The sequence below is a fragment of the Mixophyes fleayi genome, chromosome 5 (genome assembly GCF_038048845.1).
Source record: "Mixophyes fleayi isolate aMixFle1 chromosome 5, aMixFle1.hap1, whole genome shotgun sequence".
NCBI classification, from domain to species: domain Eukaryota; kingdom Metazoa; phylum Chordata; class Amphibia; order Anura; family Limnodynastidae; genus Mixophyes; species Mixophyes fleayi.
The window spans coordinates 52,045,158-52,059,034 of record NC_134406.1 but is presented as its reverse complement, the minus strand read 5'-3'; the positions used below and the strand labels follow the sequence as shown (position 1 = coordinate 52,059,034).

General features: G+C 39.4%; 1 protein-coding gene across 1 annotated transcript in view; it reads right to left on the bottom strand.

Moving 5' to 3' along the window:
- Positions 1-13,877, bottom strand: part of RAPGEF5 (Rap guanine nucleotide exchange factor 5) — a 178,221-nt gene that overhangs the window by 104,112 nt on the left and 60,232 nt on the right. The window contains exon 7 of the mRNA XM_075212192.1: positions 11,926-12,007. Within this exon, the coding sequence (XP_075068293.1) occupies positions 11,926-12,007 (82 nt within the window). The remainder of the gene's footprint in view (positions 1-11,925; positions 12,008-13,877) is intronic.

Genomic DNA, 13,877 nt, shown 5'->3' with positions numbered 1-13,877 from the left:
AAACAAGAAGGTAGTATATTTATTTTTGTCCAAATGTGTAACAGAGTTGTAGTTGCCATCAACTTTACTAGATAAGTATTGTATGTTCTTGGTACCGTAATTAATCATCAAAAAGTGTTTGATTAGGGGAACTAAATGTATTAACTGGAATAGCACCACTGTGTAATAAGAAAGCCTTTTATTAAGTCCACCATAACAAGGGTCACTAGGCTTCCAGTGGGTCTTATGGATGACATTTTAATGTCAGCTTTTTTTCTAGCACCTTTAAAATATAAAAGAGAAATTACAAAATATCAGGTTTCAAAATGCTGCAAACATAATGATATTTTAAAATGCACAATTCTAGGGATATAGTTGCAACTTGTCAGAACATATTTCAACTATGTTTAGGCTTTAATTGCTCACACACCTTGGCAGACTTACAGGCATACATCATTAAAGAACAGCTTAAGAAAACACAACCTCAAACTGTCACTAAAATACATAATATACAGGAGAGAAGCTAATATAAATTTAGAAACATCAAATTTACTAGAGTCTAACTGCATATTAAGAACACCTGTGTGTGAAGGCAAGTGGTTATCATGGTCATAATATGGCGGCAACCTATATAAGAGCCTTCCAATATCAAGACATTAGCTGATGCAGACATACTATTTACTACTTTATTATGAACAGTTAGGACATTCTGAACTGGGTCCCCAAATTTCCAAACTGGGCTATGCATGGCTAATTTCAGATATCTTTAAGAGTACTTTAAATTACCATTTTAAAACAATATCTGGAATGTTAACAGTTAAGAACTATCCATTTTTTTTTGGAGGGGGGGGGGGGGGAGAGGGATTTGAGGTCTTGAAGAACAAAACTGTTTATGTGGTTAAAATTAAATATATTTTATTATTGTCATGGTTACAAGATACAATGAGGCCTAACTGTGATCAAGGTCATAATTAAATTAAATTACATTAAAATATTAAGAAATGTCTACTGTTTAAAGAAAATAATCTGCTTTGAAAGTCCCAAAGGAGCCACACTGCCAATACTGCATTAATCATTCCCGGCTAGGATTGTTATTTGCATTTTCTGTGCAATTGTAAATTAAAATGGCACACTAGACAATTTGCAAGGGACAATTAATCATTTCTACACTTTATTAAAAATATATGTATTGAGAATAGAAAAAACACCTGTCTAAAACATGATGGCCTACTGAATATTATGGTTTTCTTTAGAAAAATATTTAAAAAATGTTTACACATTAAAAAGAATGTTATTCAAACAATAAAGCCTATTTAAATGATTCTCATCTGTTACTACCATGCTAATATGGCGATAGCTGAACAAGAATTATGGTGGTACCTTAAATAAGTTGGGACAGATAGCAGTGCTACAACACAGTGGATACACTGACAGTGATCAATGATGGAGAAGCTCAAAAAACTGTAGTAGACAAGGCAACTGGACTGTAAGTCCACAACAGCTGTAGCATTACAGTCTGATTACTACAACCCATCCTACAATGGAGGGGTGTATAGGGCCTCTAGAACTAGACTGAGAGACGACCCTCTGCATCATCCCTCTCTTGGATAGAGAGGGGAACAAGTAAAATGAGGAGCGCTCATATAGTAAATAGCAATAATTAGCTGCAGTGACCAGCAATAGACACCATCATTGGACATCAGAGCTTAGTAAACAGGAGTTTGATCTGCAATAACTAACTTACCTACTTACTACTACTTCTATCTCTCTCGGCTGCTCCTGCTGGAATACATCTTCTACTCATCATATTCAGTTTCTAATTTCTTTAGCACACCTTTTTCACTCTCTAAGACCATGACCTGATCACAATCTTTCCCTCAGCACTGTAACTAAACCAAGCCTCCTCATACCCACAGAAATGACAATTTAATTTGTATGTCATCAGCTTTCCACCACTCTTGAACAACTTCTCTACCCAATTTCTTCATGCTCCTGTTCTGACAGTCCCCCATTTTACTCACACCCCAGCAAAAGCCTTTGATCAATTGACTAAAGCTCCTCTTTATTCTCTGCACCATCCCCAATCTCAAACATGGCAAACAAAGGAAACACTACTGTCAAAACTCTCCAACAAATAGATCATCATTGGTGGAAATGTCGTAGTTCTAATGACCACATCAAATATACTGCTTTTTACCACTCTGGACACTGACAAACAAATGTATTTCAAATCTAAAGCTTCCAACGGCTCTTTAATCCATGTAAAACTCTTCTCAACGCACCCACACAAACCCCTCTAACTCCTATGACTGTCTAAGTTCTTCCTACTTCAATGACAAAATTGACAAGATCCAATATAAATTGGTATCCTCTTCTCTGAGCAACCACCTGCATTCACTGTCAACTTCACTATATTTGATCCCACAAACGAAGATTAAGGGGTATATTTACTAAGAGGCGGTTCTAAGGAACCACCGACTGTCATTTTTTAAAAAATGCAATTTTATTAAAGCCAAAACCCGATGGGTTTTGTCTTTCATTCACTTCTCCCAAACTACTAACTTGGCCACTTGACCCTTTCACCTCACAAATCAGTCATTCGCTGTCTCTTCCCAGCCTTAATGAACATCTGCAATTTCTCTCCACTGGTATCTTTCCATCATTGTTCAAGCATGTGATGATTACTTCTATTCTGGAAAAATCATCAACAAATTCTGCCCCAAAATGTCTGCCAGATTATCAACCCATATCTCAACTCCCATGTTTCCTTTCATAACACAACTTATTGGACCCTACTCAGTCAGGCTTTCGTGCCCAACACTCTACACAGACTGCACTGATTAATGTCACTGATTTGATCACTACTAAATCAAAAGGACAATTCCCGCTTCTAAGTCTTCCTGGTCTCTCTACCACACTTGACAAATAACTTCTCATACAAATGCATCATTCCCTAACTCTTTAGGACACTGTCCTATCATGGGGCCTGATTCATTAAGAAACTTAGGCAAGAAATTTCTTATTTAACCAGATAAAACCATGTTAAAATGCAAGGGGTGCAAATTAGTTTTCTATTTTGCACATAAGTTAAATAATGTCTGTTTTTTTCATGTAGCACACAAATACTTGACAACTTATTTGTACACTGAAATGTAAAGTTGATATTTGTGTGCTACAAGAATTTTATGTGCAAAATAGAAAACTAATTTGCACCCCTTGCATTGAAACCTTTTTTTTTTTTCCCCGGAGACTTAAATAAGAAATTTCTTGCCTAAGTTCTTTAATGAATCAGGCCCATAGTTCTCATTCCAAGGCATAAAACCTCTCATTCAATGTTCTCTAGATCCTCCCCTTCTATGCTTCTTCTATCAATGGGAGTATCACAAGGTTCAGCACTGAGCTCTCTGCTCTTCTCTATCTATATCACTACATATCTTGGAAAAGTAATAAGCGCCTTTAGTTTCAGCACCACATGTATCTATCCCCTCCAGATCTACAGATTTCTGTTGGCTTACTGAATGTTTTTCTGACAATTCAACTTGGACGTCTTCTCAGAACCTCAAACTCAATCTTTCAAAAAACTTAACTAATAATCTTTCCGCTAGCCAACAGAAGCTACTTACCAGACATCCCTTATTCTGTTGACAATAGTTCAATAAAATCGAGTCCATAAGCTCCCTGACTAGATGACATCCATGGCTCAGAACGGTCCCCTCATCCAATCTGTCTCCAAATCCTGTTACATGCATCTAAGCAACATCTCCAGAATAGGCATGTATCCCTCAAAAGACATCACAAAAACTCTTATCATAGCTGGTTGTACATTTTAGAAGATCTAGCAATTGTAAGATGTTTGTGCCATTGGCACAAGGGGAGGGGGAAGACATTATATTGCCAACCACATTCCTTAGAAGGAATGGCCATGAAACCACCAGGAGCCTTATTGTATCAGCAAGGGCCGGTTCTGGAAATTGTACTAATGATGAACGAAAACTATGTAGGCATACGCAGTTATTGGGGAGAAATACTGTAACCTGCATTTAAGTCCAATTTCTAGACACCACATTGTTCCATGAGTCCACCCCCAAATGCCAATCTCTACTAAGAAATAACATTGTGTTGAAAGCTTTGCAGTGTGCAAAAAGATAGGTTTGTCCTTATGAATAACGAACCAAGGGAAAATGAATTGCACATGAGCAGAAAGTCCTCGTTATTGACCCATTCAAACCATGTCCTGATTGATTGGCGCAGTGCTGTCTGCCCTCCTTTCCCAGCCTGGCCACCTGCATAGGGCCACAGTAAAAAATACCAGGGCCCTTACCTGCCTTGGGTTCTAGCCTGTATGCATAGTGGCAGGAGCCACCCACCCTTTTCTGTGGCTTTGCAAGGGGCCCCAAGAAGGTCCCTGAAATTCCTCTTAGCTGCCCTGCCTACACACATCACCCCATAGAATAGGTATGATATTTCAATTGCTTATTTGAATTTATAGCAGTGGTGGAAACTGCTTTTGGCTCTATAAAAGGAGCACATGTTGTTGTAATTTGTGTGTACATCCACTACTTTAAAGTGGGTAGTGTGTATTAACCAACAACACGACCCCTGCAAACATCTCAAATCTCATATCAAAATACTCTCCCTGCCGCCCTCTTAGAGTTACTTCTGACCTGTGTGTGCCTTGTCTGGTCTCTGGTAACCACCTCTCACTCCCGCCTACAAGACTTCTCCCGTGCTGCTCCCCACTTATGAAATTCCCTATCACACTCAATCAGACTTTCCCGCAGCCTTCAAATCTTTAGATGGTCTTTGAAAACCCTTCTCTCCTTTAGAGGTGACATTATCCCCGATAACACCATTCACACTAATGCACCCTCACAACTGTCCCAATCACTACTCTGAGCCACAATTGCTGCTCTTGTTTCAGCTGTGCCCTCTTCCACTTCGAATGTAATGAGCAGGGTCCTTCATACCCTTTGTTTTCATGTCTGCATTTATTTTGTCTATCTTGTATATCCCTGTTTTATGTATGTCCTGTTTTCCCTACTGTACGGCGCTGCGGAGCTCTGTGGCACCTTACAAATCTACGATAATAATAGCTCTTTTAAGAGCAACTGATGAGCAATAAACATTACTATTCTTAAAATATCCTACTTTATTCCTGCAAGATACCTATATATTTCTAAAATCCCATGACCTGCAGAAAGAACAGACACACTCAACCATCCCCGGATGTTCTGTGTTGAAACCATCTAGTGTGTGTTAATGCTCTGCCGGCTACTAAGTGGTCCTGATGCTAAATGGATAGAAGCAATCAGGCACAGTCACCGGCAGTGAGGGTGCCGTATGAGTTATACACACACACACACACACACACACACACACACACACAGTTCCAAGTGCAAGTGATGAAGCCCACTGGTGGCAGTGATTATTGTCCTGCAAGTGGGGCACCATGGTGGTGAGCCTCTGACCCTTACAGTCGGTGAGTGCCTGGTGACACCAGTATGAGTGGTCAATAATAGCAAATTACCAATGGTAAGAGGAACCCCAGGCCAGGTCAGTAAAATCCAACCCCTGATAGGGTGACAGAGTAAGCCCATACGGTCACAAAAGCCGCTAACAACATTGCAGCAGCACACATCTCTTTACTTGTCAACTCAATCCCTCCACTCTGCCAAGACCTGCACCTCTCTCCTCCTCACCCATTATTTTATCCAAATCCTGGTTACAAGACTTTTTTTGGGCTGCATCCTCTCTGTGGTACTTCCCTTATATAATACTTTCACCAAGCCTCCAAACTTAAAGCATTGCCTAAAAACTGACCTTTATGCATGCTTATCAAATGCCTGAACCACTTTCTTAACCTCCCTAAAGTATTTTACCCAATTGCTACACTTCTACATTTTTCACGCAAAACTTACACTTATTTTCTATGCAAAAACTCAGTGCCCAAACCAGCAGTGTGACTGGATCAGTAGCCTCTCTAAGCGCTTGGCTAGACTAATCTAAAATACGTGACACTTAACCTCATGTATCAATCTGCTATTTTCCTATAAATTGTATAATTGCCAGTAGGGCCCTCTTACCTTATTGTTTGTTACTACCCGGTCATATTTTACTTTTAACTACAATGTTTCCTCCAAATTGTAAAGTGCTGTTGAATATGCTGGTGCATAAATAGATGTTAATAATAAATAATCTGCTCCTGTTTATGTCACTTATCTTTCAGTCACCTGAATTCATATGGGCAGCACAGTGGCCTAGTGGTTAGCACTTCTGCCTCACAGCACTGGGGTCATGAGTTTGATTCCTGACCATGGCCATATCTGTGTGGAGTTTGTATGTTCGTCCTGTGTTTGCGTGGGTTTCCTCCGAGTACTCCGGTTTCCTCCCACACTCCAAAAAACATACTGGTAGGTTAATTGGCTGCTATCTAAATTGACCCTAGTCTCTCCCTGTCTGTCTGTCCCCCTCTCTGTCTGTCTGTGTGTGTTTATATGAGGGAATTTAGACTGTAAGCAGGGACTGATGTGAATGAGTTCTCTGTACAGCGCTGCGGAATTAGTGGCGCTATATAAATAAATGATGATGATGATAAACCGAAGATAAAAGATTTCTTTTATCAATGTAATAATTCAGCCCATGTTAATTCAGTAAAAAAAAAGTGGGATATGAACAGAGGTCCCTGATGAAATGGTTATAAATATTGTAGGGTATGTGATCAGAATTCAAACTAAAGAAAAAAGCACCACAATGTTTCTTTTAAGATTTCAGATCAGTTTAAAGCAATGTATTAACGGATTTCATTTCTCGACACTAGATGGCAGCACTGCACAGGATAATGTGAATTTATGGTGTTGATTTTTACAAAGTAAACTGCACCACTGCATATAATTAAATTAGTAACTTCATTTGCATTAGCAGAGTGTAACTCAAAGTATGACCCACCTAACATTCTACATTTATTACATTCATACATGTTATGCTTACATTTTTGGGAGTTATCTTGCAAGGTCTCCTAAATTCCTCTAATGTTAAATTACAATTGTGTGCATTCATCTTTGAAAGTGCACAGAAAGAAATAGATGCATGTATGCAACAAAATATGCAGCTAGTCTTCAAGGGTTTCTGGTCCGTAAGACTCCCAATGTTTAACCTAACTAAGCAAAATATTCTAATGACTCAGTTTAATGTCTATCTGCAATATGTGTGGTTTTCTTCCAAAAAGGGTAATCTGTTGCAGACTGGAGGTTTTAATAGGAATTCATTTACTTGCTTAATTGTTATTGGCTAATGTGGTATTTATGCACATCAGTAATCAGAGAGTCTCTGTTTATATGGAATGACAATTAAGGAAATAGCATTGATGCTTTGTAAATTACCAACTAAACTTACCTTATAAAAGCAGAAAATATCAGGATATTATGGTCTATGTAAATAATGGAGCAATGGAGCATGCTATTAAGCTTACCAAACTCTCTAAATACCTTTACTGTATTTTTATTGGCAATATTATTTTATGACAAAAATGAAAAACGTCATTTGAAAGGAATGGGAATTGTAGGCTAAGGAGTTCCAAACCCTGCACAATCGTAAAATCTTTTTTTTTTTTTAATAAAACAGTAGTGTCAGGAAGAAATACTTGTCATTCAGAATGCACCTTTTCTTATTGACAGGCTGAACATGTCTGATCATTTAAGCTTAGGAACATTAAATTTGAAGGTTTATAGAAGCACACAACCCATTTTTATTTTAAAATAGTCAGACCATATTTGATCCTTAGACTTTTCCAGATTTAGCATTGCCTTATATCTATCCCAAGCATGTTAAAATGCCCCTGCCATATTAGCCTCTACCACTTTTGTTGGAAAGCTAGTCCAGGTATCTACTATGCCTTCAGTAATGTAATCTTTCCTCAATTTTCCCCTAAAGCCACTATCCTCTGGTTTTAGTGCATGACCTCTAGTGCTAATTCTTCCCTTCATCTATATAAATGCTTTCCTCCTGTAACTTGTTGAAACGATTGATAGATTTTAAAGCTTCTATCATATCACCCCTCTCTATCCTCTGCTCCAAGCTATATATTTTGGGTCCGAGTCATTAAGGAGAGCAAGGCAAAAAAAAGGAGTTAATTTGATCCTGGACAAAACCATGTTACAATGCAAAAGGGTGCAAATTAGTTTGCACATAAAGAAAATACTGGCTTTTTTTTTTAATCATGTAGCGCTATTTTGTGTTCATCTTTCCTCCCCATATGTATGCCTGCTTTCAACATGGAAGAGTTGTGAACGACATCTGTCCCACTCATCATTGAATAGAAGTATTTTTAGGTTTATTCTCATCTTCATTTGAGAAATAAAGAGCGCTGGTTGGGTCCCTATATTATTGTGAGATTATATGAATAAATCAACTAGTGTGTAGTTGACCAAGGTACCTCCCAGAGGCAGTTGACAGTGAGATACTAAATAGAATTCTACTTGTTCTGTTCTTATGGTCTAAGATGAATACATAAATTATTGAGCATACTTAGGCATACTCACGCTCTGCAACTAAACCCTTTGCTCAAGGGGCGATAGAGCAAACTCCTGTTGAATTTTGGAAGAGGAGGGATTTCCAGAGTGCCTACCAATCAGCCAACTAAAGTACCCTCATCTATGACCTGCATTTTAGTGCATGAGGAGAAAGCCCAGGGAGAAATTTGAACTTCATAGTATTGCAATGAGTGGCGACATTTGAGACGATATGTGTTTTAGAACATCTATGCAGTGTAAAGTGGCCCAATTATGAGGCGAGTCATGCAAGCAGGGTCTTGTATCTACTGGGAATATTTTTGCCAGAATATGTACTGAGCATTCTTCCATTCTGGGTTAGGACCAGATGTAGGAGCTTGAGATGGTTCATGTTTTGTATTTCAAATTATTTCAAGTCTATGTTGAGCAGATAAAAGGGCCTGCAGCTGGAGCACTGGGATTGTTCATTACCCTCTTCAGCAATCACAGTTATATGCAAGCAAATGGGTTGTTGTGAAAAATTGATTTTATCTGTGATTTCGTGGAGAACTTGAAGGAGAGGAGCTACTTCTGTTGATGTCCTAAGAATGCTTTGTGGTTAGGGCCCATTCAAGCCTAAGACTACATGTGACTCACTGGAAATTGCTAGGCTGTGTCACGGATTAGAATACAAGTTTCTCTGGCACAGCCATTTGGGGGACACTACTTACCATGGGGTATAGAGGGAGCTGTGCTGGGAGTAAGGCACTAAATTCTAACAACTTGTCTGGTCCGCTCCTTCCCCTCAATGCCCCCTGGATGGAGGAGAATCAGCTTAATTTGTATAGTAGCTACAGAGTTAGTTCTATTTCATTTTAAATTTATTTTAATTATCTGTATGTTTTGGTACATAGCGGTGTTGACAGAAGTGACCACCACAGATGAGAGCGGGGAAGAGGTCCATGCCGCTCCCCAACCAACGCTGGTCACCTGATTGCAGAGATGCAGCGAATGGGGACCAAGAAACTGCACCAGGTCGGTGACGGACCGCGTCAGGAGCCGCAGCATGCAGCCCCAGTCTCCCCTAGCACGGCTGAAACATGGCTGTCTGCGGTCCACACCAGCTACTGCAGACAGACAGCGAAGGATCCCAAGGTAGCAGGGGGTGTTAAGTCCTGTTAAGGGGCTGTAATACTAACAGGGACATTCATGCCTAAGGCGACATGTGACTCATTGGCGGTTGCTAGGCCGTGCCACGCTTTATAATATAAGTTCCTGGCTCATAGTAAAATTCACTTACAAAAGTGACTAGGATGGTGCAGATACTCATTTCTATATATATCGGTTTGATTTTGGCTACCCCGGATTGATGCAGATTATAAATTCTTCTCCTGAGCTAGAAGTACTGGCTTCTTGCTTGGCTTTTAAACAAGTGATTAGTTGTCAACCTTACATGAGCCATTAAAAAAAATAGATCAGCCCTGGTCCCAACTTTAAAAATTAAAAAAATATATGAATTTTTATAGGTAACAAAAACCATATCACTAGTGTATAAGGATTAAGCTTGACTTCAAAGTTGTTATGGATTCATAAGTGCAAAAGTCAATGTGTTTGTTCAGGCATATGCATATCCCATTTGGCTAAAGGCAGACCATGTTATCTGGGTTAATGTGATCAGTTTTGTCAGCTACTCACTCATTTGTGACCAATTACTGTGAAAGAATGGATTCACTGTACTGGCTGGGCTGTGTTCTGACAAGTGCTGTTTTACCCATCACAGATCTGACTTACATCTTGCAAGACAAAACAAATGTCTTTCAATTCTGAAATGCTGGGATATTATTTTAATGATTTCTGTAAATGAGCGTTCTAATTAGCTACAGTCAACTGCCGTCCCTCAGGCTATTCTGTGGATTTACAAACTTTGAAAAAATGACACGTGAATGCTCTTTTTACAGGCACACAGAGTCCAGACTATGTCAATAACAAAGAAAATACTGTTAGCAAACCAAGACAGGATCTCAATCAAATTAAGGTGTGACTATTCAAATCTGGCAAAAACAAACAGGAACAAAGCTTTACAGTAAATAGAAGATGGCATAAAAAAAGAATATGACTTTAAAACCACTGGTGCATTTTTACTCTTCCTGCTTCCAAGTACTTTTAAAAGGACCAATGTAAAAGTTCTGTATAATTCAGCAAACCCTATCATGTAATAAATTGCAGATTCAAGTTCAGTGTTGCAAGTAATTTTAATATGTCACTAGTTATGTGTCTCCTGGACTCCCGGGAGTGTATGGCAATCTCCCGCATCTGTCCACTTCCTAGTGAAGAGGGCAGAATTAGGTCCAAAATGCAGCCATTCTCCGGGAATCTCCCGCTGTAAAGTGACGCGTTTGCGTCATTAGGTCACGGCGCCAAAATGACACGATTTTCGGGTCCCTGCCGGCCGCACGCCCACCTCCGGCTCCCGGAAGCACGCCCACCTCCGGCTCCCGGAAGCCAACTATAAGAAGTTGGCAAGTATGTGATATTTGCTAAAACAGTGATGGGATGGGATGTAGTAAAGGTGTTCAGCTGCCCCAGTGGTGGATAATGGGTGCATGGAGTACAGGGCACATGGACACATGAGTTAAGGGGGGCCTGCACCGCCCAACCTGCACCCAGAGCAGTGACAGCCAGCACCATATTTCTGGCACTCTTGGGGGGTGGTAATAGAACTCAGCCAGTCACTGCATGCAATGACCACTTCCGAAGAAATCACTGGAATAATAAGGAGTGCACCTTTATTGCATTTATCCTCTACGTAGGATGCTTATTGGTTTCATCTTTGTAATTACTTGATTCAGTTAATAAAGAGTTGTTTAAAAAAAAAAAAAAAGTGTAACCTCCTATTACCACTTTAGAATCACCCCTTTCATTAAATTAAACTTTTACATTTTTCTCCTTTAATACAGTGCAGTTTATGGTTTACACTGATCATGAGTGAGGGATGCTGGGACTGCCTTCATTACATGTTGCACTTTGACCAGTGTAAAAGAGGGCTTCTGATTCACAAAGTGCCCCTAGAAATGCACTTCTCCAAAGTTCAATCAGCCTCAAAACTGTTCCCATTAAAAGTATAGAAGACAAAATCTCCATCACAGCTGCTACAAAAATCCTTTTACAGAGTGGAAATGGCCATCTTACGTCACACTGCAACGACCCCTAAAAGATGCACCCTCTCCACCCCTTTATCTAATTTCAATAATTACTCTCCTCAAAATTAAATGTAATTGTCGCACTGCTCCATGAGGACAATTTGCTTGAGACCCATTAAGACTCTGAACCATGAATGGCATGATATATAATACAAAATGATAGGACTGCACCGGAAAGAAAACTTTATTGCAAATATAGAGAGTATGAGTCTCTAAATGCACAATTAATAGTAATAATATATTGCATTGGGTTAACATACCGCAGAAGTTAGCCGGGCAAGTGCTTGTATTTGCAGAACTCTGTTGTTTGCATCTGTGCCATTTTCTAATTTATCAGCAGACCTAAGAATAAAAATAAGAAATATAAATTTTGGGTACATATTCAAACAAGAGCTAATATTATATATTATTTTTTTAGATTATGTAATTATAAAAACAGCATCAAAATATTTGCTATTTTGCGTAAAATATTGATAGAATTGCAGTTATGATTAGATTTTTGTTTTCATTTGATATTCCTCCTTTACAGTATGTTGCAAAGTACCTTCTTAGAGCTGCCAGTTTTCAAAATAGGTGACAACACAAGACAATCACAATAGCTTGCCTTTGTTCTAGCCATGGCTGCCTAAAAAAATAGAAAATGAAGGGTCTGGCAGCGGTAGCAGCTATAAATCAAGATTTCGTTTGATTATCTGTTTCTTCCTTATTAATAGGAAAACATGGCACAATTGAGAATTTTCAGCCACAGTAGAGGAAAGTGAGTATCCTTTCCAAAGAATCTTTCATAGCATTAATATTTCACATTCTTTGGACTCAGAGAAGTTGGTTTCTTTTAATTTCCACTCAATCTGCTTCCAGTGTGATGAGGATCTTTTGTCTTTATTGAGGCAGAATGGAACACCTTCAAAAAAGTTTTTAAACTATTAGATGATCTAGGACTTCATAACCCCTGACCCTGGAAGACATTCAGACCTGGGGGTAAATGTATTAATGTCCGGATTCTTCAACTCCGGCGTGTTCAGCGTCTTCGGCGATTAAATTTAAAGCGGCGTTGCATTGTAAAGGGAAGTTTCCCTTTACAATGCAGCGCCACATTAAATTTAATCGCCGAAGACGCTGAACACTCTGGGGTTGAAGAATCCGGACATTAATACATTTACCCCCTGGTCTGCAGGCCCTAAATTAGACGTTTTATTGACTAGGCTATCAAATCACACCTGGAAAAACATTACAACTCTCTTTTACTAGATAGCAAAAGCCATGGGGAAATGGGCACATGGCTACCGTATAGGATCTGTCACACTTTGATAACAAAATAAAATGATTGGACACTTGAAGAGGTCTCCTACATCGTTGATGTAATCCTGCATACGGCCAAGCACACATCTATTTGTTCAACTAACTCAACTGAGGATTGCCAAGATATATGGCTTAAAGGTTGATCGGCAGACCATCATTTAAACAAGTCTCTGGTTTCCTTCCCCTGTAATGGTAATCAAAAGCAATTGCATAAGGTTGTCAAAAGCAACTTTAAACTATACTATAAATAAACTATAAATCTTCCTGGGTTTGGCAGGCCGGCTCTAAGCCCAAACATATGTATTCTGATCGTTAGATGCCTCTCCCCCACTGATCAGTAGGCGGGTAACAGTGTATTATGGATTGTATGGATAAATCCCTCGCGGATCACTAGATATTGTCTGTTCCTTCCAGATGTTACCTCATCAAGTAATGCCCCTCATCTTGTTTCTTTATTTCTTAGACTTTCAGGGATACAAAATGCAAAGTACACTGCATGTGTGCCTGCAGTATCTCTTGGACTCACAGGTGATCACCCTGGTACCTCCGGATCCATGGTGCTTCAGTTTCTACTCAAACTTGTTTTTAGTTTCCAAGACGATGGTTCCTTCTGTCCTGTACTAGACCTCACACTTAATACTTTTATTTGTCAAGAGAAATTCAAAATGAGGAAACATGTGGATTCATGAAGTCACGTAGTCTTCCCTACACTGCTTCTATTGGGTGCATATTGCGTCTCACTGGCTAAGGTTAGCTTTGGCTAGAAAGTGTTCCAGATGGGGGTCGCAGAGTAACAATCCCTTTCTCCCCATAACCAAGTGCAGTGGGATGTCTCCTTTGTCCTGAGTCCCCCTTAGCTGTATTGGCAGAAACCTATCAGGGCACTTGTGCTGTTATATAGAATAGGTTTCAG